This window comes from Saimiri boliviensis, chromosome 2 (assembly GCF_048565385.1).
Source record: "Saimiri boliviensis isolate mSaiBol1 chromosome 2, mSaiBol1.pri, whole genome shotgun sequence".
NCBI lineage: Eukaryota > Metazoa > Chordata > Mammalia > Primates > Cebidae > Saimiri > Saimiri boliviensis.
Window position 1 is genome coordinate 45,768,594 of NC_133450.1, and position 27,625 is coordinate 45,796,218.

A 27,625-nucleotide genomic window follows, 5' to 3' on the forward strand; every position below is an offset into this window, starting at 1 on the left:
TTTCAGATAAGGAATTCGGAGTCATGAGAACCCTAAACATGAGGTGTCTGAGGTGATTAGGACTGAGGACCCTGAGTGTTCTTTCATCAGATCCACCCAACGAAGAGGGGCTATCTCAATGATTGGAGTGGCTTCTCCTCTTGTGCCATTAATTGCTGATGTGCCTCAGTTTTGGCATCTGCAAAAATTCTCCCATGAGAACGTGAGAGTAGACATGTGATACTCACATATTTTTCTCCTAGTTTTTACTTTTTATAGTCTAACTAACTAACTCCAGTAAGAAATCCCATGATAGTGTTGCCAGATAGGGTTGATATCTCAAGGGAGCACAGTAGAATTTCTCAGACTGCCCAGAAGGGGTTCTGCTTCCACAAAAAGGCACCCGTCTGCCCACCCCATCCGTATTTGCCCACTTACAAGTTCTTTTATATACATCATTTTATTTGGTCTTCAACCTTCAATAACTTGATTATCTGTGAGAATTGAGAACTGATTGGATGCTAAATACAAGATACTAAGGTTCTGATTGCATAGGAGCCAGAGGATCATAGAAAATATCTAAAATGGCAAGATCTATCTATGTCCCTACCACCCTGAATGCACACAATCTCATCTAAAATGGCAAGATCCATTCAGTATTGCAGCATTGCAATCCCCAATCAGCATTGCAATTGCAGGCCCAGTGAGCCCAGGCAAAAGGCAGAAAACACCTACTCTTGAGAGCCTGATTAGTGAACTCATAGCTGCAGCTGACCCGAGACTGGGAAAGAAGACAGCCCAATCATCTAGAGTTTGCTATACAGACTAGAGAATGGTGGCACACGCTTGTAGTCCCAGCTACTTGGAAGGCTGAGGTGGGAGCATCCCTTGAACCCAGGAGGTTGAGGACGCATAATTGCACCACTGCACTCCAGCCCACAGATTGAGACTCTGTCTCAAAAGAAGTATAAAAAGGACCAGAGAGGAGAAGGGGGTAAATTGTAAAGTAATAGCACATTTACCAATTTCCTGTTAATTTGTCCAGAAAATAGTAGGTAGTGCAGAAATTTAACACCAAGCAAACAAGAGAACTAGACCACTTATGGAAGAAACTCAACAAGCTGTACTTTAAAAAGTCCTCTGGAGTTAAGAACAATCTGTGGTAAAATGTCTGCTGTTAACATCATTTCCAAGCAGAAATAATAAATGGGAAGGGGGAGTTATGACCATCACTCCCGGTACAGCAAGTCAGCTTTTAATCTAGTCTTTTATTTTTCTTCTTGTTTTACAGGGGATAAAAGCTTACATAAACCTCAACTATAGAGAAGGCCTTATCTAAGATTGGATGACAAAAATTCAATAGGGAGAGAAAATTAATGCAAATGAGACTAGTAGTTCTCTGTATTGTGAGTTTTCATTTTTGCTCTGTTGCCTCTTCCATAAAATGAAGACTAATTCCTGACCTTTCCTCCGTCTAAGAAGAATGTGTGCATGAGGAAAAATCAGATGCCAATGAAAAGCTGTCAGATGTGCTACACAGAATGTTCCCAAATGAATTTTATGTGAATTGTTCTGATTCTTCCTTCACAAAGTCGTTAATAGAAGCACACAAAAGCCCTTGCCACCAGTATTGCAGAAGTCCTTGACACAGCCCAAATCAGGTATTCTTTTTTCACAAAAGAAAGTCTTGAGCAAATTATAGTATAACTAGTTACGAAACTTCTGGTTTCACTTTTCTCTACACTATCTGAATGTTATTGTTGTTATTGTCATTATTTTTCATCATTTCTCAAAGTGTTAAAATACGATTTGGTCAAAGTATAATATAACCAATACCTGTGTTATAATCCAGAGATAATTTTCTGAAATTGGGCTCAAGACAGAGAAGGGAGAGAGAAAAAGGAAAGAAGGAAAAAAAGAAAAAAGGGGAGTGGAGGGGAAGGGAAGGAGAAATGAAAGACAGGAAAGAAAGAAAAAGCTTATGGATAAAACTGAAGTCACAGCATTAGCTTGGCCTGTCCTTTCTCCACTCATCTCATTCTCCTCTCCAAATTATGTTTTTAAAAAACAATTTGTCAGCTTTTCTCTTTATTTCCAAGTAAATTACAGTTCCGACAACATATTTTTTCATTAAACATTATAGTCAAAGTTTTATTCTCTGAAGCAAAAGACAGAGTACTGAGGAGCTTTCCCTAAGAGAGACATTATAAACAGCCCACCTGACACCCCATTTCCTGTTCTGAAGCAGCTACAGCACCAGTACAGCTGATACTCAAGATTCAGATCAGAAGAGGTTTCTCACCCTACAGCAGGAACCTGTGAGCATGGCATGCCCTGGCTTCCTGTGGGCACTTGTGATCTCCACATATCTCGGTAAGGAAGGCACATGTATTTACCTTAACTAGTATCCAATAGAGCAGAGAAGTAAGAAGGAAGATTAATAGTGCAGGAATCTAATCTTCTCATTGGGTCCAGCTATTAGGGGCAAGAAAGCTGATGGATTTTGTCAGAAGTTTGGATCAAGTGGAAGAAAGGTGGGTGGCAATTGCAACAGGCTTGTGAGTCTCTTTCTCTCTCTCTCTGACATAATATCCCAGTGAGGTCCTTTCTCTCCTCTTTCCCACAGAATTCAGCATAGCCCAGAGAGTCACTCAGTCTGAATCAGAGATGTCTGTGCAGGAGGCAGAGACTGTGACCCTGAATTGCACATATGACTCCAGTGACAGTGATTATTATTTATTCTGGTACAAGCAGCCTCCTAGCAGGCACATGATTCTCATTATTCGCCAAGAAGCTTATAAACAACAGAATGCAACGGAGAATCGTTTCTCTGTGAACTTCCAGAAAGCTGCCAAATCCTTCAGTCTCAAGATCTCAGACTCACAGCTTGGGGACACCGCCATGTATTTCTGTGCTTATAGGAGCACACAGTGAGACAAGCAATAGGGAGAGGCTTACAGAAACCTCAGACCTCAGAGTCTGTGCAAAGGTAGGGGGAAGTGTTCAGGGTTATGGAAACACACAGAGGAAATCTTTGTCTTCTCTGGAGGAAAAAAATTTATCTGACTATAGGAAACATAGAAGGAACATCTATAAGCTGTAATTTTCAAAATAGTAGTGAAATAATGAATGCACACATGCTTTACAGATTTTCAAAGTACCTTCTCATGTTAATTTATTAAACCTGCACAAGCCTGTGATGTTACGTAGGTCAGATCAGATATTCTAAGCATCACTACTATCCAGAGAATCTTAAAGCTTGACCTAAAGCTACATTCTTCTAGAATCATGTCTTTTCCCTTTATTATTGTGATTACTGTCTGTACATCCCATAATCATATTAAAGTCAATATATCCAAAACTGAATTTCTTACCATCTCCACAAATCTTTATTTTTTCTCCATTTTTCCTCTTTAGCCTTGCCCAAAATTCAGGCACACAATAAAAGGTTGCTATTGCTTGGTTTCCGGTTTGGGGAAATTCTTCACCCTTGGCTTTCCAGCCCGGGCTATCTGATTTTTATCTATACCTTATTACTTTGTAATTATAAAATGGTGCCAAAAAACAAAAACAAAAAAAAAACCACACACACACACTACATCATGTCAGTCAGTCTCACCATTTCTCATCTATCCCTCATTCCTTCTGACTTTAACCTGGCTTCATCCTGTATTTCTTAAAGTTCGTTAAAGCAACCTTTGTCTTGACATAAGAAAGTAAGGAAAGAGAGCAAACAACTGTCAAATAGGATTTCATGTGCTGCTAGTACTCATCAGCAAAGGCTTACAAAAAATAAAAAAAAAAAAAGGAAGTTAACTTCTGGTAATGCTATATTTGCTTCTGGTAAGGCAACCTAGCAGATGTTGACAATTTAGATAAATCAGGTCTAACAGTGAGGCCAAAAAGCTGTCATGGTCCAAGTCACTCTCTTACATCTTCTGAGAATTGGGAAATGCCTGGACCATAAGAGGATTCTGCCTTATGCTAAGGGAAAAGTTAAAATAAATGAAAAAAATAATGCCAATGTTTCTTTTTATGCCCACAATTCCCCCAATACATCTCCTTCACTATTAAGCCCTTTGTGGAGCATTTTATTCCATCTGCTCACTGTGGGTGGCATGAGGGAGTTTGGAACGACAAACAGTTGAAATAATTAAGTCCAGTAAGCAGGCTCCCGAGCTTAGGTTGGGGATTTGTTTAGAATGAGTGGTGAGAGTGACTGGATGTGGGAAAGGCTAAGGGAGGCCAAGACCAAACTGCCGAATCATAATTGAGATTGCTGAGTCATTTCCCAAACTCAGCAGCTCCTATGACTACACACCCTAGCCCGGCTCAGTATCCAGGCTTCTGCTTGTCTGAAAAAGTGGGGTAGGCACCAATCAAAATGAAAACCTTCCTCTCGCACAAGGAAGACTTCTTCAGGCTCTCTTTTACCCTTAAAGCTCATGAGTCACCCAGATTAGATTCAGGTTAGTTATCAAGTGTCATATCTAAGCTCACTTCTCCTTTCCATCCTTGCTTCTAGTGCCTTCATGCAGCTCCCCTCATTTGAATTAATAACTAGTCATTCAACTACTCTCTCTGCCTTCTCTTGTGTCCCCTTTGATACAGTTTGGCTGTGTCCCCACCCACATCTCAACTTGAATAGTATCTCCCAGAATTTCCACGTGTTGTGGGAGGGACCAAGGGGGAGGTAATTGAATCATGGGGGCTGGTCTTTCCCATGCTCTTCTCGTGGTGGTAAGTTAAGTCTCACAAGATCTGATGGGTTTATCAGGGGTTTCCGCTTTTGGCTTCTTCCTCATTTTTCTCTTGCACCGCCATGTAAGAAATGCCTTTTACCTCCCACCATGATTCCGAGGCCTCCCCAGCCATGTGTTACTGTAAGTCCAATTAAACCTCTTTTGCTGCCTAGATTCGGGCATGTCTTTATCAGCAGCATGAAAACAGAGAAAAACACCCTTCAAACATTGCTTCACACAGCCTCCCAAGTGAGCATCCTATGATAAAAATCAATCATGTACACACACTTCTGCCTCAATATTAAGCCTCATGCCTCACAGAAAGGCCCTGTGATTATTTAGAATATAAGTCCGTCAAAGCAGAGGCCACCGCTGTATCTCCAGCACCTACCATGCCTGACAGGCTAAATGGTCAGTGTCACTACTGATAGATTAATTAGTCTGTCTCCTGCTTAGCAACTCAGCCTCATTTGCTGCCATATTCCTGTCCCCGCCCCCCGCCTCCCACTTTACACACCCATCCTCTCAGCAAATGAAGTTGTTTGCTGCATCTATGCCTTTGCCAGCACTGTCCCCTCAGCATGGAATGCCCATCCCCAATTAACCACTTGCCTATTATTTGAAAGATTCGCAAGCCTCCCCTCTTCTCTGAATCCTCGTCCTGACCCTCTTGCATAGTAGAACTGATCACTTTCTCCCTTATCACCTAACTGAAACCCTAAGCATATTTCTAATATGGCAAATCTAACACTCTATGGTGTTTATATGTATTTTTCACTGTTTCCCCACTAAAACGTAAACTGCTAGTTACCAAGGACACTGTTTTATTCATTTCAATAGCAACTGTGTGGACAACAATCTTTAATTCACAGAAATAATTTTTAAAGTTTTTTGAATGAAGGTAATTAATTGATGGGCATTTTCCTCATTAAACATTATAAAGTAAAAATGGGTACATTTCCTCTTTTGCTATCTCCTCCATAGCTGCGTTAAGTCCAAATTCTGAGTTAACTCATAGGACTGTGTGGTATGCCAAAAATTAATAGTAACAACAGTATCATGTTGAATATAAAAACATTAGTAGTAGCTAACAGTTATTGAGCATATATGTATATATATGTGCCCCCATATTCTCAGAGGTGCATGACATGCTTTATTTTATTTAGTAACAAAGCCATGCTGTAGCTACCGTTGATATCCCAATTTTATATGAAGAAATAATGTAAGTTCAAAGAGGCTAAAATCCCTAGATCACACAATGTATGACCCCTTAACCACTGGACATTTTGCCTTCCCAAAGGGTGGCAAACTGCTATAGCTTCTCAGTCTCATTAATTAAATAGACACATAGATAGAACATAAGAAAGAAATTTATAAAAACAGCGCTGTACCATACATGCACCTGTAGTTAGTTCTCACTTTTTCTTGAGTGGTAATTGCAAGATGAGACTTGTTTCACTTGTCTTTATTAACAGAAGTTAAATGTAAAAATAACACTAGTACCATTATTGTTCACATATGAAATTTGTGCCTTTTTAACATTCATATATAATTATTTGACCTGGGACTATACAATATTTTAAACTTCTTCCGTGCATTTTTCAATAGCATTTAAGTTTAAAATGCAGTCTTTGGTAGGGGGCATTAATAAATGTTTCAAATGTCATTTCGTGTAACTCTATGAAGAATACAGGAGTTTAGAAGAAATTCCTAACCATTTCAAGTTATCTAAATTTCCAAGTTATAGGAAGATCGTTCCTTTGTAACTTCTAAAACGTTTTCGTATGTGGCTGGTTGTTGCTATGAATGCTCTTTTCCAATTTTTTTCTTCAGCAAAAAACTAATACATGGTGAACACTTTCCCACATAAACAAGCAGTTTTTCTATAGCATAAGTTTACCATGGCTATATTATATTTTTGAAATATACCTCATTTTACTCAATTAAAACTTGAGTTTTGTTTGTTTGTTTTCAGAAAGAGTCCCACTCTGTCACCCAGGCTGGAGTGTAGTAGTACAGTCTTGGCTCACTGTTGCCTCCCATGTTCAAGCAATTCTCCTGCCTCAGCCTCCTGAGTAGCAGGGCTTACAGGTGTGTGCCACCAAGCACAGCTAATTTTTGTATTTTTAGTGGGGGTTTCCTCATGTTGGCCAGGCTGGCTTCAAAATCCTGACCTCAAGTGATCTGCCCACCTCGGCCTCCCAAAATGCTGGGTTTACAGGCATGAGCCACTGTACCCAGACTAACTTGAATTATTGAGTAAATCAATAAACACAGTAAGCATGATAAGTACATTGTTTCCAAACTGGAGCCATTATAAGTAAAACTGTGATTTTTAAAAGATACTTGTACACAAATAGTATGCAAGTAAGAGACAGCCCAGATCAAAGTAACTGAAGCAAAACAAAACAAAGATCTGTTGGCTAATAAAACTGAAAAATCTGGGTTAACTACTTCAGGAAGGACTGGACCAAAGGCTCAAGTAATGTCACCACAGCATGTCTCTACTCTGAAGCAAGCTCAGGCCCACATGATGGCAAAGACAGCTGCCAGGAGCCTCAGACTTGTGTCCTACTGTGAGTTTCCTCCTGCTGCTGTAACAAATTACCACAAACATGGTGGCTTAAACAATATTATTATCCTACAGTTTGTGACCTCATAAGTCTTGCAGCACTAAAACAAAGGTGTTGGCAGGGCTACATTCCCTCTATCGGCTCTAGGGGAGACTGAGTGAAACCCTGAGCTTCCCTGGCTTCTTGAGGCTGCTGCGTCCCTTGGCTCATGGCCCTCTTCCACCTTCAAAACTAGAAATCACAGCACGTTGACCTCTGCTACCACTGTCACATCTCCTCTCACCATCATGCCCTCCTGAGCTTTGACCCTTGAGATTACATTGAGATCTTCCAGATATGCCAGAATAATCTTCCCATCTCAAGATTCTTGGTGAATCCCATTTTCTGAATCTCATTTTCAAGAACATGTGCCACGTAAGGTAACATTCACAGATTCTAGGGATAGGTGGTGGACGCTGCTATAGACTGAATGATTGCATCCCCTCAAAATGTGTATGTTGAAGTCCTAATCCCCAAGGTAAAGATATTAAGAGGTAGGGCCTCTGAGAGCTGATTGGGTCATGAGGGTGGAGTTCTCATGAGTGAGATGAGTGCTCTTATAAAAGAAGCCCCAGAGAGCTGTCTTGCCCTTTCCCCCACGTGAGAGCACAGCAAGAAGGCACCATCTGTGAACCAGGAAATGGCCCTCACCAGACACTAAATCTGCCGGTATCTTGATCTTGGATTTCCCAGCCTTAATTGTGAAAAATAAATGTTGGCTGTTAAGCCACACCGTCTACAGTATTTGGAGTATAACAGCCCTACTGGATGAGACAGACATCTTCAGAGGGCTATTACTCTCCCTACCAACCCTGCCAAATTAACAACTCCAGCAGAAGGAACAGGCTTCTTTTTTGATAATTCCAGAAAATATCCCGGGCTAACTTTGCTTAGACTGATTTGTTCAGAAGAAGTGATTCCTCAAGGCAAAGCCAAGAAGCTACTAGAATGAATAGGCAAAGCCAAGATGCTAGAGGAATGAATAATAAATACATAAAAATAACAGATGACCCCAACATTATTAATTTCTTTCAAACTCCTTTTTGCCATCAGAAAGCAGTAATAAGCTCACATATTAATTCCAATAAAAGAATTTTTTTAAATTGCCCAAACTTACATTTCAACATAGTAAGCAAAAAGCAATGAATAAAACTGCTTCACCAAGATACAGAAGCTCTGTGGACCAGAAATTCAGCACAGACAGTTAATCAAGTTAATTTAAATGTATTCAGCAGAGAAAAAGACAAGAAATCTTTAATGCCAAATTCAGCTGAGGGATGTGTTAAATTGTATATCTGGTAGACAGAAACTAAAGAATAAAAAAAGAGACAGCTTGATATAACTTTCTTTGCCAAACCCAATGTTATACTCTAAACCTAAAACACCAGAAACAGTTTGAAAGCAACAAATCATTCTAAATTACCAACTATTTAGGTATACTCTTGAGCATTTCTGCTGTAGGTGAAAGTTCTATTTAACCAGCTCATGCAGATTCTCATCTGCTATGAATAATAGTTCATTTGGATGTCTCTTAAAAACAAGGAGGGATATAAAGATAGGAAGGAGGAAAACTGGCAGGCAATGAGAGCCAAAGATATTATTTTGATTAAAACATACTCATTGTTGAGGTATCCACAAATATTTGAGAACCCACTGGAGAAGAAGACAGGTCAGAAAATATAAGCATATGATGAGCAGTTAGTGAAAACAGTTAAAGAGAAAGAAAGAACAAAAGAAAAATTGCTTAAAGCAACATAGATGTTCAAAGATAAATAATTAAAGCCAAAATAAATGTGGCAGAAATGGAAAGGAAGGAAGGAAAATGAGGATAAATGTTTGAGAAGTTATAAAACATTGGCAAAAACAGCTAAAGAATGCAGAATATAATGTCCTAGAAAACATTTATCAAAGTGTTATATTCTATTAGTATTCAGTAGTCACAAGGCAAAAAATATTATGATCGCTATAAATAAATACATGAGAATATTTAAGGTTTTATGATGATCATGGCTTTACTGTTCAATAATAAACCACAAGTTATCTATAACACTTCTGAATAAAGTTTAGGAAAAGTGGAGTCGAGCACCTCAGTGTAGAAAAATAGAGAAATAATTAGCCATAATGTAGACCAAATGACACCCAGTTGTAGAGAGAACTACAAGCATTGAAATATTCAGAATACTGTTTGGTTTAACAAAATAAACTCCTGTAAAGATACCCTGAGCAATACCAAAGATATATACATACACACACACACACACACACACACACACACACACACAATATTTATATAGGAAGAAATAAAGCTTCTTTAAGGGGACACAGCACAGTTTACATATTACCCCGTTTCTACAAGATGCTATAAGAAAAATTCTCTTAAGATTTACTACATGGATAATATATTTATATAGTGTGTGTGTATGTATAGCAAACACTAATATATATTTGTATATATATATGGATATATCTTATAGTCTCATAGACTTATGAGAGTGTGTGTGTGTGTGTGTGTGTGTGTGTGTGAGAGAGAGAGAGAGAGAGAGAGAGAGAGAGAGAGAGAGAAAGTGTATACCTATTTCCACTCAAAAAGGTCATATACTGGCAACTCCCTTACTCCTCATCCCCTGCTATCCAATTTGATCCAGACTTCGATTTCCCAGGAGGTTCTCTCCCAGAAAAGTGCCCTGTAGCTATAAAATAATCTTCATCTTGGCTATTTCAAATTTCAATGCAGGATTCCTATGGAGCCAATACATTACCATTTTCTTTCCTTTGTGAAACTGCTTTGTCATGACGCGATAAGTTTACTATGAAGTATATCATAAACAACAGTCCTACAGAATTCGTTATTGAACATACTATAGCTTCTTATTAGGGACACGGTTTACATATTACCTCATGTTTCTATGAGATGCTATAAGAAAAATTTCTTTTAAGACTTGCTACATGAATAATTTGTACCTATACTTGTGGTTTGTTTTTATCATATGGATGAGATAATTATCACAAGACTGATTATTTTCCTTCTTTATATCATAAGTTCAGAGCCAATGTTAGCTTAATTCTAACTGGACTGGCTGATTGTGTATATTTTAATTCCAAATCATTCAGAGGTTTATGTTCCTGCCCTTATTTTTCTTCTTGATTTTTTTATTTCTTTGCTGTTGTTTCGTAGATTTTTCTGTGCCATGTACTTTTTTCAAAGATAATTAAAACAGTGTGTGGATTCAGTGGAGTGGATGAATGAATGAGGCTGAGAGAAAGCAAATTTACATGGTGGGGTAACAAACTTACATAATATGTAAATGCATATAAAAAGATATGCAAAGAAAAAATTTCTCTAATACATCTAATCTTCCTTATGAACAATCCCATCCACCAAATAGTCGAGAAACTTAAATTTTGTAAATTGCAATTAATAACGTCTCATTTTCTTCTTTAAACAAGAGCTCCCTTCACTTTAAATATTGAGTTCATTTAAGTTTAATTCCATGTTAGGGCTGATTTAAAGTCTCTCTTAAATGACTCAGTCTCTTTAGGTGATATGTTTGGAATTCCATCACTTTGCCCTTTTCTTTCCATGGTAAAATTTAGGTGATTAGGGGAGATCATTGAGTGTCACCTGAGGGGAAAAAAAAATGACTTAAATCCATGCATTGCCTTCTGGATCTTTTGGTCTGAGCAGCTGAGTAGCCAGTCTGGTTTGCTCCTTGATCGTCCCACCTGGACTTTTGGGATTTATGTGTTGACACCACTGCTGAAGCCAATTGTTTCAGCCACTTGACTCCATCTCAAAGACCCTCATCATGGGCACTTCTTTGTCCTTAGCCCGGGACTTTGCCAGGCGACCAACCATCCCAACTCTCTGCATCTACTTCCTGGACCCCTCGGGACTTCTGGATTCCCTGCACCTGTAAACAGACCATGGGGATTCTAGAAAGTAGCCTCTGGCTTATGTAGCCAACCCTTGCTTTTTCTGCAGCTCCATCTTCCCACACTATGAGACTTCCCCCAGAGACCTGCAACCTGCCCCTAGAAACTGTGAGAGATGCCCCACTACCCAGTACTCTTGTGCTGTTCCCATGCTTATGTAAATGCTTCTGACCTTTCCCCTCCCAATCAGAGTCTACCCTTAGCAGACCAGGGGAAAGACCAGAGTCCTGACACCTAAGTTCCTTGTTCTGCCTCCACTTTCCATTATCCTCTATTAGTCTACTAGGACCCAAAAAACTGACCTCTCTCTCTGTCCTGCACCTTCCTGTCAAACTTATGTAAAACTCTATGATCAAGTCCAGTAGGTCTTACATATAACATGGTAAAGAATACAATAAATAACCGGGTGCGGTGGCTCAAGCCTGTAATCCCAGCACTTTGGGAGGCTGAGGCAGGTGGATCACGAGGTCAAGAGATCGAGACCATCCCGGTCAACATGGTGAAACCCCGTCTCTACTAAAGGTGCAAAAACTTAGCTGGGCATGGTGGCGTGTGCCTGTAATCCCAGCTACTCCGGAGGCTGAGGCAGGAGAATTGCCTGAACCCAGGAGGCGGAGGTTGCAGTGAGCCGAGATCGCGCCATTGCACTCCAGCCTGGGTAACAAGAACGAAACTCCGTCTCAAAAAAAAAAAAAAAAAAAAAAAAAAGAATACAATAAATAATTAAGCAAAAAGTGTTACACCTGAAAAAAAAAAACACCTTACTTTTAAGTCAATTCTCTTGTTAAGTAATCAAAAATCCAAATTTAGATGTCACAGCTGAATATTAATTATTTTATTTCCATTACTCTAGGAATAATCTACTCTTTCCCCACTCAACACAGATAGATTCCTCAGAAGAATACAGATAAGGTTATGTATCTGAAAATGTAAAAGAGATAAGAATATTAATACATCTCAAAAATATAATTTCTATTGCATGTAGAGGGAAGAAATAATTTATATCTCCAAGAGCACAACATGGATATTTTCCAAGAAAGTAAGAAAAGAAGAAAAGACAAGCCATAGACTAGGAGAAAACATTTGCAAAACACATATGTAACTTTTTTAAGTGGTATCCAAAATGTACAAAGTACTCTTAAAATTCAACAATAGGCCTGGCATGATGGCTTATACCTATAATCCCAGCACTTCGAGAGGCCGAGGCAGGCAGATCACCTGAGGTCAGCAGTTTGAGACCAGCCTGGCCAACATGTTGAAACCCCAAAAAATACAAAAATTAGCTGGGCATGGTGATACGTGCCTATAATCCCAGCTACTGGGGAGGCTGAGGTGGGAGAATCGCTTGGACCTTTGCAATGGCATGAGCCAAGATCACACCATTTCACTCCAGCATAAGCAACAGAGCAAGACCCCATCTCAAAAAAAAATTTTTTTAATAAACTCAACAATAAGAACATTTAAAACCCAGTGAAAACATGGGCAAAGATCTGAACAGACACCTCATCAAACAAAGTGTATAGATGGTAAAGGATCACATGAAAAGATGCTTAACATCAAATATTATTAGAGAATTGCAAATCAGAACAGTGATGTATCACTACATACCTATCAGAATGGCTAAAATCCAAAACACTGAGAACATCAAATTTTGGTAAGGATATGGAGCAACAGGAACCCTTATTTATTCCCGGTAGGAATGCCACTTTGGAAGATAGTTTGGCAGTTACTTATAAAACTAAACATTATTTTACCATATGATCCAGCAATCATGCCCCTTAGTTTTAACTCAAGTGAACTGAAAACTTCTGTCCACATAAAAACCGGCATGAAAATGTTTGAAGTAGCTTTATTTATGATTGCTAAATCTTGAAATCAACCAAGATATCTTTCAATAGGTGAATGTATCAACAAACTATGGTATATCCATACAATGAAATATTATTCAATGATAAAGACATGGCCACAAAAAAAGTGCAGAGGAAACTTAACTGTATATTGCTAAGTGAAAGAAGCCATTCTGAAAAGACTACGTATTGTATCGTTCCAAATATATGACATTCTGAACAAAAACAAAACTACGGGGAGAGTAAACTGATCAGTGGTTGCCAAAGGTTTTGCAGGGAAGATGGAAGGATAATAAAGAGAACACAGAATCTTAGAACAATGAAGCCATTCTGTATAACACTATAAAGGTGGATTATGTCATTACACACTTGTCAAACCTCATATAATGTACAACACAAAGAGCAAACTCTAATGTAAATTATGGGCTTGAGTTAATATATTAATATTGGCTTACCAGTTGTAACACAAGTATGACATTAATGCAAGGTATCAATAGTAGGGGAAATGGGAAGGATGAGGGTTGAGGGGGTGTACAGAAACTCTGTACTTTCCACTCAGTAGTAATACATCACATGCTATTCTTAATTTTAAAAAAGAAAATACATCCCAGTTGCTGTATTTCACAATATTATGATCATTCCTTGTCTTAATTAGTCCATTAGGGCTGCTATAACAATCACAGACTGGGTAGCTTATGAATGACAGAAATTTATTCTTAGAGTCTGGAAACTGGGAAGTCCCAGGTCAAGGCACCAATGGATTTGGTGTCTGGTGAAGGCCCATTTCCTGGTTCATAGGTGACACTCTCATCATGTTCTCACATAATGGAAGAACAAGATAGCTCTCTAGAGCTTCTTTTATAAAAGCACCAATCTCATTCATGAGGGCAAGCCCTCATGACATAGTCATCACCCAATGGCACCACCTCCTAATGTCGTCATTTTTGTGACAAGGTTTCAACATATGAATTCGAAGGGCGGAACACAAACATTAAGATTGCAGCATTCCTGTCCTCTCTATCAAATCCATGCTTATCCATCTGGATGCTTAGCAAATACAACTTAGACTAACATAGCCCATAATGACCTACTTTGCTTATCAACTCACATACGACTTCTTGACTGCCATACAGGGTACTTTTTAAAATACTAACTTATATTTCTACTTAATTGTGTACAGTTTATACATGTCAATATTCAGAACTATGATTTACACACGTAGAAACATATAAATTAAACCACCATCATCACTCCCAATCATACACACACATGTTCATATACAGCATCCAATAAAGCATCCTACTCAAATTTGGTAATAAATAAATATTTACCATTTGAAAGATCAACTGGCTAAAGAAAATAATGTATACTGATTCATCTACTTTCCCAAAGGAGGGTTCTACACAAAAACCACTAGCGTGTGTCTTTGGTCACACTTTTAAGTAACAGCAAACTGAAAAAACAAACAGAAAATGCCAGGTTGCTCTCATCTGCACTCCTGCTTCAGAGATAAATGCTTCTAGTTATTCATCTGTCAAACCACATGGCAAATGCCTAAAATTTCCTCTTGCCAGTTAGAGGTAAACTCAGTCCCCAGTTTCTATCCATAAGCAATTCTATTTGCAGCCAGTGTGACCAAAGTTTGCTTTTCTCAAAAGATACCTATGTGGCCGCAGTAATCCAGACAAAAGGCTCACTTGCTAAGTGGCTGCTGTTTCTTGCCTCTTGTCTGTATAACCTACTGAAATTAGATATTGCAGCACTTTCTCTCCAAGAAATCCATGGAAAGTAGGAAAAGATGGCAAACTACTCCAGGCCTCCCAAATTCAGGGTGAAATTTTCTTTCAATATAGAAGCAGAAACTTCTGCTGAAAGATGGTAATAGCTCAGCAGAAAGTCAGCTCAAACCTCTAAAGGCAAAGCAGGAGACCGTAGTACTCCCCTTTCTCCCTCCCTCATAAGGAGCCCTGTGTGGAGACTTCCATGGGGACAAGTGAGGAGAAATCGTTTTGCTGCTCAGATCCTAGGATTGAGTGACATAGGAATGGGGGACCCAAAAATTTGAGTAAAAATCCTAGACTTGATTTCTGAAACTACCCTGACTTTAAGATTAAACAACTTCTCTTCTTCCATTTCTTCTTATAAATCTCTCCTTGGGGAAATTTCCTAGGTGGATACTTACAAAACCTAAAGAAGCAGGGAGTTGCAGAGATTAAAGTTAGAAGAAAAAAAATGTCCTTTTCTTGTTTGATCCATTTTATCATTACTTATCTGAGGTAATCAAGATCCAGAGAAGTCCCTCCCTTGCCCTACATGGGATAGCAGGGGTTCCACAAGGATTCTCTTCTCGCATTGACTGCCAACCCCAGACCATGTCTGCTCTTCATACCAAACACTTAATATGTTAGTAAATGGGAGGGTAAAAGTAGTGAATATTACCCTTGCCTAGATGGAAACACACAATATATACAATACACACTGTAACAGATATTCTACTAGATATGAGAGAGCCGATACAGGTTAATGAAGAAAAAGATAAAAAGATGAAAAATGATATCTAGAGGTATTCATAAAATAAAAATCTAATAGATAAGTAGGCATGAGCTAATCTGATCTTTCCTCTACCCCAAATTATTTTTCTGCTCTACTGTCTATGCTAGAATGTCAACTTACTGCTTCTGCGCCTATAATAATCTTAGTCTTCGTCTAAGAACTTCGTCAAACCAGAAGCTTTAGGTATTGTGACTCCATCAGTTAATCCCTATGGATATTTTGCTTCTTAGTAATTTTCTGAGCTAACATTTGTAGACTGCTTTGGTTTTTTAACAAAACCAGCAACATAAAGCTTTAATGCACTCTCTAACTTGACTTCTTTGTCTTGTCTCTTTAACAGCTGCATTCTCTCTGTGACACCAGGAATCAGCATTTTCCATTAAATACAGCAAACTTTAATTCCCTTTTGACAGGAGGAAACACTTTCTGCTTAATGAAAGGGATGAAGCAGGTAACAGAGAGAGTATCTGCCACACAGGCCTCCTCTACAGTAGCTCAGAATGGCACTGTTTGATTATTTCTTGCACATAGCATCTGCAAATTCAGAAAGGTGTGTTTTGTTAGCTCTAATGTTCTCTTGTTCCATCTTGGTTCTTCGAAATTCAGGTCTAAGAGGAAACACTGAAGAAGCTACATGAATTTTAATAGGAACTGATACTTTCCACCAAATGCTACAGGAGATACAAATTTAAAGAGGGACTAAGGGATTAAGCATAAGCATATATTGACAGTAATTTCTGCATTGCCATCAAAGTGTGCACATGATTGTAGACCAACTTAATGGTATTCAAACATTGGAAAACTGTAAAACCTTTATACATTTTTAAGATGACCTCTAAAATATTTTATTACTAGTTTAAATGTTCAAATACCTACAAAGATTGTAAATTCCACTGTAATATAAACATTGACAATTTCAAATCAAACTCATAGAAAAGCTTTTAAACATACCCGGTGAAATCTTAATATCAAAGTGATTTGATACCCATCAATAGCCAGTTAAAATTCACAAGTTCTTCATTAACAATCGAAGATTTTATATTGATCTTTTCTTTCCTCGGAATTATATTTCCATTCAATGTCTCTTACGGAATTTAATTTTAGTATGTTTTTGTTTAAAGGTTTTTGTTGATCATCCAAAATGTCTGCAACAAAATCATGTATAAAATCGAAATTGTTTTTAAATTTTTTCTGACCATACTGCTCTAATTGCTAAAAATTAACTTTCTAGACTGAGTTATAAATATAATTATTGTTGATGTACCTTTGAATAAAACAACAAAAATATATTGCAATTTTAGTATATTTTAAACTTAAAGACAAACATTTTTTGGAAATTCATTTCTTAAGAAAATGACTGGGGTCATATTTATGGTTAATTAAAGGAGGCTTCCTTAACATCAGTAAATTGTCCCTTTGTTTAATGCCCCCGAGGTGTTGAAACTGTAGGACACTGGCAAAAGGAGATTCCTTCTTGAATAAGGTTGGGGAAGGGCAATTGTGAAATTTGAGACAGGAAATGAGAACCATAGTCAAGTTCTCAGACAGATCACTTTTAGGAAAGGTTACATAAGAAGTTGAAGATCTGGAAATTGATTCCCTTAAAATACCTATCTGTTCTCTAGTTTGAAAATCACTGCATTAGATTGCTCTCCTCATTACTGATTCATTCTCAGCCAGTCTTCATGAAGTGGTGAGATTTGAGGAAAATCAGCAAGCAATTTTAATGACAGAGCCTTGAGTTTCAATAAACCTGATAAATTTCCTAAAACCTATTTGACATTTCTGGCTTGAAAGAATAGCTGCTGATGAAGTAGAAAATTATAGAAGATTGAGTTCTTGAATAACATAAAGTCATTTAAATATATATCTTTATCTTGAGAAAGACAGCTTAAATGTCATGGTCATTTATTAATAATATTGTAAAAAAAAAAGTTATCCCAATCCTGAAAAAAGGAAAAATGATAATTGCTAGTCTTTTCTTTTGTCCTCTATCTACAAGAGCATTTTCAACTAAGCACTTATCTGGCATTCTTGGGGAATTAACTTTGTTGTCAGAACATATTTACCTAGCAATCCATAACTGAGAAAAGGCTCAGATAGTTTACATTCCTGGGTTGGAGGTTAACCTACAGAAATGGAAGAGTTTTGAGTTCATAACCTGGAAAAAAAAATTAATGCTAGATTATAGTGTCAACCCAAACAGCATTTTATTTTGCTGTCTATACCGCTATATCTTTTTCCTGTAAATATTTGTAGAATTAGCTTTTTTTAAGATAACGGTTCTCTAAGAATAGTAATTAAATGTGAACACAGACTCACTCCCTATTTGTATTAGAATTTTGTTCTTTAGCACATTTAAGGCCATCCTGGCACTAAATCAGAAAACTACTTCCTGATACCTAAACAATAAAATCCTGGTTTCGTATACATCTGAATTAGGCAAAAATGTAGATGGCTATTATTTATTTAATTTGATGTCTTGATGTGTAAAGATTCTTTTTTTCAGAATAAATCTAATGGACCAGATGTCTTGAAATACTCCTAATTATTTTTCAATAGTCTTTGTCCATGAAGGCAAAGAAAGGTAGATGATCAATTTATGGTAAGAGTTTCAAATTCCATGGACTAATTTATAATCTTTCTTCACAACCACCTGCACGTTCTGGCTTTGAACAGATGCTTTACAAAAACATACTCTGTGGACATGGAGATCCTGCATAAAGCAAATTCTCTCTAATCCACAGCTTCACTGAAGGGTTTCAGTTTTCTATATCAGAGTGACTGCTGGAGATGAAGAGATTCTATCAAATGTCAGTATAAAATTATCTCTTACTTAAAATGCCCTCACTAATCTTATCCTGATACTCTCACTACAGAAGTTTATCCTGACTCATCTAGGGGATACCAGAGAGTTCACTAGCCAATTCAAGAGCATGACTTCTCAAAATTCTCCATGTTTTTCTCCTTCCTTCCTAGCTACTCCCACTTTCTCCCGCCTTTGACGGCTACAGCTTCTCTGCCAACTTTTTGAATTCTGGGGTTCCTAAGACCTCTTCTATGCTATGCATGGATTCTAGGCAAATCTTACTGGCCCCTGAATCTCAAATACCATTTAACTGCTCTAGACTGACAAACCCATATCTCTACCCAAGACTCTCCTTGGCACAGACCCGCTATTGAGCTCACTATCTCATCATCCCATAGGTCCACCTTCTCTGTGTCCCCATCCTAGTAAACAAAGTCACCAAAGCCTCTAATATGTTCTCCTCAGTCTAGCCAGAGTTATTATTTAAAAATACAAGTGCAGTAAGTTTGCTGTCTTGTTTAAAACTAATCAGTGACTTCCTGTTTCCCAAAGGATGGAATCCCAAATCATTACTAGGGCTCACAACGCCTTTTTTTTTCTCTAGCTTACTGCTCTGGCCTCATCTTTCATCTTATTCTTTGCCCATCTGGGACTGTGTGCTTAATATCTCCTGTCTGCCTCCAGGTCCTCTCTTCATCCTTCTGCAACCTGCTCTGCACCCAGGTGGCTGACCTGTAGGGATTACATCAATAAGTTTTCTTGTCTTTTGGTTTCCAGTAGGTTTTGGCCCAAGGGGAGCAGAGAACAGAGAAAATGAGGAAAGTAAGATCAGACTATATATTCCCCCAGCTTCCTCCCTCTGGAGCTGACACAGACTGACATTAACCCACAATCACAAGGTCAGCTCCTTATGGTGGCCTCTCCAAATAGCCTACCTCCAAGTTTTAGTAATCACTCCCTCCCTTCCATTCAAGACCTGAGGGATGCTAGTCCCCGGTTATAGCACTCTCTTACATGTTCCCTACTCCCTGCCTATATTTTTATAACTAGTGTCATATTTCTCAAATTCCAGAATTTGAGTATGCCATAAGTTTTCTACCAGAACCCTGATTGATACTGTCTGCTTTCCCATCCTAAAAGGGATCAACTTTGGTTTAAATATTATTTATTTGGGGAGGCCTTTTCTAGCCGTCTTGACTTGGATGCAACCACCTGCTAAACCTCCCACAGTACCCTGTCCATCTCCTGACAGAACATCCTTCACACTTAGTGGCAATCATTGAATGAGTATTAGTGTTGCCTTCTCTAAACAACAAATAATACTGTGTCAGAAAAAACATAAAGCAAAATTTGTTGGAAATACAAAAATAACTTGATAACATATTCACTATGTGACACTTTAATATCTATTTCTCAGAGAAAGAAAGAAAAAGAGGGTGATGAAAAAACCTTTATATTAAACATATAGCTACAGAGTATTTACCAAAAAATGAGTATATAATGATTCAAAAAAAATAGGAAAGAATCATATAAGACACATTGTCTGCTCCTAATGCAATAAAGCTAAAAACTAATAATTAAAAGATAGTTAACTAAATGAGTAGAAAGAGAATTAACCACTTATAATATTCTAAAGCATTTTCAGGTTAAAGAACTGAGAGTTAAAATTACACACCATTAAAAATTAACACTAATAATGGTACTACATTTAAAAAATCTATAGATTTGTTCAAAGCAATATCCATAAGAAAATACATCCATCTATTAATAAGGAGTAAAACAAAGGAACCAAATCTGGCAAATGAAGAAATAAAAAAAGAAATGAGCAAAATAAGCCAAAATAAAGAAGGGAAAAGTTTAATGATAAATGCAGGAATTAATTTAAATGCAAAGCAATAATTAGAATATACAAAAAAGACAAGATTTCTAGGAAATCTGATAATAAAAAAAGAAAACACAAATGCACAATGTTAAGAATGCAAAAAGTGCTATTATCCTACAAAAAAAGTAATTTTTCAAATCACTGATTAATGCTTTGTATAAATAGATCTTGATGAAAGGGGTGGTGTTTAGACTTTTTAATTTAAGCTTCTCTACATTCTAAAAATTTATACTGTTTTACAATTCCAAAGTCAATATCAAATTGTAAAGAAAAAAATCCTGAATTCTGCCTCTTCCTCCTTCTTCACATACTCAGCAAATAAATACTACACATATACCAACTACTATGTCTCAACTCTCCTATGTTTTCATCATTAAAGAAAAAAACATATTCCATCCCTACTATGTGCCAATCATTGTCCTACACACTGTGAAATCAAAAATGACTATGAGAAATTCCCTGCTTTCAAGGAGTTCATAGTCTAGTGGGAGAATACAGATAGATGTGCACACTGATTATACTATGTAGTATCTGTGATAATGCACAATAATGATAAGGTTTTTATTGAGTTTCTGCTAAGTGTCAAACAACTTCCATTCAGCTAAGATCTTGCCTTTTACCTCCAGCTCTTACCTGGTCATTTTCACTTAATATCTCATTTTCATCTCAATTTCAAAACACTTTCCATACTCAGATGCTTCTCCAACTTCCCAGGTTCTATAAATGCCACCACACTCTTTCCTTATTCAGGCTTGAACCTTCCGAGTTTATAGGCAGGTACCCATGTCTGTCAGTTTTTCCTTCAAAGTGCTCTTCGATGTACCCTTTGTTTAGAATTCCCATGACTACCACCTTATTCAAGTCCTTAGATCGCTCCCACCATGTTGAAAGGAGTGTCTTCCTTCCTCTTCATTATTGAAGTCTCTATCTTGCTCTTCTCCTTTATCCTACCAGTTGCCAACCACTCTCTGACCCTCTGCATCATTGCCACACCCTTCTTTCTAAGATATTTTTTCATCATATCCCTCCACTATTCACAATCTCACAACGATTTCTATTTTCTCATAAATATAAGCCCTTTGAATAGCTTTCACTGACTTCCATTATCTGCTCCTCATTTCACCAATTCATCCTCGTTCCCAGAAACTATTACTCAGACTCTATTTTCTCTGTCAAACAATTCTTAACACTTTCTCAAAGACATGTCATCCTCACTCCTAACTGCCTACATTTTCTGAAATACCCTTTAGTGTTGTCTCTCTGTCTAAGCATTATGTATTTTTCAGGCCTCAGCTCCTCCAAAGAGATTTTACTAAATTCCTATAGCCTTTCATAATTTCCCTCTTTTAACTTCACATACAGCCTATACAAAAAAAAAAAAAAAAAAGTACACCCAATGCTATGCTGCTGTACCGCTCTGCACTGTTAACTTTAACTCTATGTGCATTATTTTAATCTTTCTAGCTAACTTACAACTCCATTAAGACCAAGACTAGATACTGTGGAATTACTCACCCCATCATTTATCACATTATTTGGTACTTGGTGGGTACCTGCTGGGTACCTATTTGCATGTAATGTCTTTTAGTTCTTAATGTCTTTCTTCTTCTCAAGTGTTCTTAAAGAAAAAGCAATGTTGGATGGTTTTATCAGTTATACAGAGTTCATGCAGGAAAAGAGATTTCAGTGGGACCTCGCTTAAGACAGCAGAGAATTGAGTTTAGGATTTAACAGGTCTAGAAATTATATGCAGAAAGCTGTCCCACAAAGGTCTATTATCCAGAATACATAAGAAACTTAAACAATTGAACATGCAAAACAAATAACTTCATTTAAAAATGGGCAAAAGACATGAACAGACATTTCTCAAAAGAATACATATAAGCAGCCAACCAACATATGAAAAAAATGCTCAACATCATGTTCAGCATCACTAATCATAAGAGAAAAGCAAATCAAAACCACAATGAGATACCATCTCATGCCGGTCAGAATGGCAATTAATAAAAAGTCAAAAACAACAAATGGCGGCAAGGCTGTGGAGAAAAGGGAACACTGACACACTGTTGGTGGGAACAAAAATTAGTTCAGCCACTGTGAAAAGCAGTTTGGAGATCTCTCAAACAACTTAAAACACAACTACTATTCAATCTGGCAATCCCATTACTGGGTGTATATGCAAAAGAAAAATCAAATAGTTCTATCGAAAAGACACATATACTCCCATGTTCATTGCAGCACTATTTACAATAGCAAAGAAATGGAATCAACTTAGGTGCCCAGCAATGGCAAATTTAATTTTTTAAATATGGTACATATACAACATATCATACTATACAGTCATAGAAAAGAACAAAACCATGTCCATCACAGCAATGTGAATGCAGCTGAAGGCTATTTTCCTAAGCAAATTAATGCAGGAGCAGAAAACCAAATACCCCATGTTCTCACTAATAAGTAGGAGCTAAACATTGGGTAAACATGGACATAAACATGTCAACAATAGAACCTAGAGACTACTAGAGGAAGAAGGAAGGGAGTGGCGGAAGGGCTGACAAACTAACTATTGGGCACTATGCTCGCTGTACTAATCCCTTTTCACTCTGCTGATAAAAACATATCCAAGACTGGGTAATTTATAAAGAAAAAGAGGTTTAATGGACTCACAGTTCCACGTGGCTGGGGAGGCCTCACAATCATGACAGAAGGTAAAGATACATCTTACGTGGCGGCGGGTAAGAAAGAAATGAGAGACAAGGGAAAGTGGAAACCCCTTATAAAACCATCGGATCTCATGAGACTTATTCACTACCAGGAGAACAGTATGGGGGAAACTGCCCCTATCATTCAGTGATCTCTTACTGGGTGTCTCCCACAACACATGGTAATTATGGGAGCTATAGTTCAAGATATGTGGGTGGGGACACAGCCAAACCATATCAGTCACTATCTGGGTAATGGGATCATTTGTACCCCGATCCTCAGCATCATGCAATATACCCAGATAACAAATCTGTATTTTTTTACCCCCTGAATCTAAAATAAAAGTTGAAGGGAAAAAAAGAAAGCTGTTCCACATTGACTGTAGTGAGCATAATGGGCAAAAAATTACTGCCCCCAACACGTAGCCCCCAAATCCTAACAAAAGTATGTTACATACACACAGAAAAGCAGAGGATTGGGCATTAGTTCAGTACACAGGTGGGCTGAGTCCCAACTCCATCCTTTACCAGCTGCATGATCATAAGCTTATTGTTTAACCTCTGTAAGCCTGTTTATTCTTCTATAAAAATACAGATCTTGTGAGAATTAAATGAGATTATGCATTCATTTAGCATAGTGCCTGGCATTCAGTACAGCTCAACACATGTTAGCTATTATCATCATCTTTTGTTCTTTCTTCCACAACTTTGTGTAAGAAGTATTTGAGGAACTGAAGAAAATGTGATGTGTTCAACATAGTACAGAAAAGGTACACCATGTGCAGAAGGTCAAGGTGAGTCATAGACTAACCCAGTTCACCAGGAGTAGCTACTCATGTTAGAGGAGTCCTAAAGAAATAAAAGCCTTCCTTCTCTCCCACTCTCCCTCCATCAATAGTCCACAGAATTGAGATAACACGACTGGGCATCTACCATTTTGTTCACTTAGAATAGCAACTCATTCCTGATAAAATATAAATTCTAACCATGTATTATGAGTGGAGACTGCTATCCTACTTATGAATGGGCTGATGAATGATCCAGAGGTAGACGCCTGACCCAGCTGAGCCAATCATATTATGTATACACCACTCCAGTCATGAATTGCCTGGCTCAGACTGAGGCAATCGAAGCCTTACCTCAATATTTTAAAATCTGGGATCAGAAAGGAGCCTCAGTACTTCTTTGGTGGCTACACTGTGAGATGAATTCCAACCAGAAAATGTTTACAGTCACACCTGTGGCTTTGTGGTGGAATCTGGTCTGAAGAAGGAAACTAAGACACAGAATGAAAGAAGTATTGAAGGATTAAGTTCCCTGGCACCCTGGATGCCTGAAGTCCAGATACACTTCTGCTCTTGCCAAGGTTATCAGAGTCAGTGCATTTCCTTCTTGCCTAAGCTCATTTGAATTACATTTCTGTCATTTGTAAAATTCCCTCACTTAATCAATGAGATGTTAAAGAATTAATTCACTAGGAAATTTTTCGGAGCACCTTGCTAGCTTAACAAGAAGCATCAATTCTGCTTACTACTTTCTCAGGAATTTCTCTAAGTGTGCTGAAGAGGGCACTGTTTCCATTCATAACTACTGTCCAACCCCACCCCCACTCTTTTTCTTTTTCTTTTTCTTTTTTTTTTTTTAATGAAGGGAAGGGACTGAGTAAATTGCAGGATGTGATTCTAATTGGTTGGAACATCTTTTGAAATCGTGTTCTGCAGAGAAAGAAAAACTACTATATTAGGATAGCCCTGGCCAGCTTTCAAGGCTTCTAAATCGCAGCCTTCAGTGAAGCGGACAGAAAAAAAAAAAAAAAAATGAAGAAGCTACTAGCAGTGATTCTGTGGCTTCAACTAGACCGTGAGCTAAGGCTTCATTGAAAAAGGGAGCCATGGGAGTAAAAGAATTGTCCATACAATGTTCGGGGGTGGAGATAAGATTCAATGCGACTCATTTGGGTTCCCTGGGGAGGAACTGGATTATTGGGGTGAATGCCTCCTTCTGAAATGTTCTCTTTTGGACAGGGCTACGTGGAGAGCTAAAAGTGGGACAAAGTCCTCTGTTCCTGAGCACGCAGGAGGGAAAAAACTGTACTATCTACTGCAATTATTCAACCACAACTTCAGGCAGACTGCATTGGTACAGGCAGGATCCGGGGAAAAGCCTGGGATCTCTGTTTGTGTTGCTGTCAAATGGAGCAGTGATCCAGGAGGGACAATTAACGGCCTCACTTGATACCAAAGCCCGTCTCAGCACCCTGCACATCACAGCCCCCGTGCATGGCCTCTCTGCCACCTACTTCTGTGCCGTGGACACACAGTGCTCCCCTAACATCATCAGTCTGTACCCAAACCTGCAACTGGTGCCCCAGGCCCACTCCTGCTGCAGAACTATGGCTGTGAGGCTTGTTCACTGTCTCTGCATTTCTTTCTGCAAGGGAAATTCTGAAATAGGTGAAAAAAAGATGTTTTATTTTCTTAACTGTGGAATTTTTTCCCCCAGTTAATTTTTTATTTTTTTGTAGAGACAGGGTCTCACTCTGTGGCCCGGGGTTGGTCCCAAACTCCTGGCCTCAAGTTGTCTTCCCACCTTGGTCTCCCAAAGTGCTGGGATTATATAGGCATGAGCCACCATGCCTAGCTCAGGGGGAAAAAAATTTTTTCTTTTTTCTTTTTTTTTTTTTAATGTATTCAGGCTGAGGGAAGAATCCTATACATGTGTTTCCTGAGAATAGGAGTTCTCACCCTTCACTGCCTCAGCGTCAGAATTTGTTAGTCTTCCCTTATGGAATAATTTTACATGTAGTGCAACTGTCACAAATAATTCCTATGAAATACGGAATCATTATTTGTTTTATATGTGAATGTAACGTATGGCATTTACCAATGAAATTAAAAAAGAATAATAAATGCTTTTTAAAAGAATGTTCTATGTGAGGTTCCTTACCTAATGTTTCCTGCTCAAATACTGACTACAGTAGTCGGATACTATCCATGTGATCTAAGTATCTGTTTATCTCAATGTGTGGAGAATCTCTGGGAAATGTATCCTCTGGCTGGATTTACTCCAAGACTATCTGAGTGTCCTTGCCAATCAGGAGAACATCATATTTTTTCCTATATTAATTGCCAGTTTCTTCTTCTTCTCCCTCCATTTATTTATTATTATTTTTTTGTAATTGTTTTGCTACACTGCAGAATTACTTCAAAGGTTTTTTGCCCATTGCAGACTAGATTAGAATAAATTTCACTTTCAGGAAAACTGTCTTATAAGAAAACCCCAGTTTGAATGTTATATAAAAATAATTGAAAATAAGTTTTGCTGTCCCACTAATGAGATAAACAAGTCCTAGTCAGTATCTTCAGATATCAACTGCATCACATTTTCATCCCAAACTTCTAGAAAAATAATAAACGTGATTCAGTCAGGCTTTTAAGTGACAATGTTTCAGAAATTACCAAAATGTAAAAAGCTGACCTTAACATTTCAACGTTTGTCCCCTCCTAAGCAACAGCACCTTAGAAACATTTAAAAACTAAAAATGCTTATTTTTCTAAATTGCCCATAGAGCCTTTACAAGCACACCAGCTTCTGCAGCAATTTGTTGGCAGATTATGAAAAGTCAGGCACAGCAGTGTACGGACCAAAAGCTCCTGCTACCACTCAGAGCCTCCAGCAGGGACTATAATAACTTTCACATTTAGATGAAATAAAATTCGACATGAAAAACTGACTAGTTCCATCATCCTTTGAGTCAAACAGAGGCTTCACTCTAGTAGGCTGAAAAAACTTTGACCTTGTATTTATAAATACTCATAACATATCTCAAATTTCAAGTTTCTTGACCTGTTACCAAAGCAAGTTTCCTTGTTAATGACCGCTTGTCAGGAAATTTTTACTTTGCATTGACAATCTTAATTGTTCTGTTGTTACAGAATCAGCCAACAGGATGTTACATCAGATTTTCTATAACCTTTCTGGAATATTTAACAGCATGTCTTCACACATTCATTTCCATGCTGAAAACAAATTCACAAGGAAACCATTCATCACAGGGAAAAAAATATTGCTCAATCCAATCTAATTTACTGAAGGAACAATATTCACTTAAGTCCGCAAATCTCTTCCTTCTTAGAGAGAACTCTTAGATTCTGAAGATGGAATTTTATGTCTTCTTAAGATCAAGAATATAAACAAACCCTAAAACAAATGAATAGCACTAAGAATTTCATTAATTTGATCTTTAGAACATAAAAAACTGAGTTCTTTCCACCTCCCTTACTGATCCCTTCCCAACTTATGAGTATATAGATTTTTTTTGCTTTATTTTACTAGAATCACTGAAAATACATTATTAAATTTTAGTTTAGAAGAAACGATACAGACATTCAAAATTGAACCAATTGATTTTAAGGGTGTGATGGTGTAGTAAGAAAATATTGTCAAAGGTGAAAATCTCCAACACATTAGAGCATGCTAAACCAAATACATTGTTCCCCCAGTAGGACCTTTAGGAATGTTTCTGGTGACGTTACTCTAAGCTTCTGGCACTTGCTGTCCGTGATC

At 37.8% G+C, this 27,625-nt stretch overlaps 1 gene segment (V, D, J or C); it reads left to right on the top strand.

Moving 5' to 3' along the window:
- Positions 1-2,264: 2,264 nt before the first annotated feature.
- Positions 2,265-27,625, top strand: part of LOC101043507 (T cell receptor alpha chain MC.7.G5-like) — a 277,290-nt gene continuing 251,929 nt past the window's right edge. The window contains 2 exon segments of the C gene segment in view: positions 2,265-2,352; positions 2,606-2,909. Coding sequence covers positions 2,304-2,352; positions 2,606-2,909 — 353 coding nt within the window.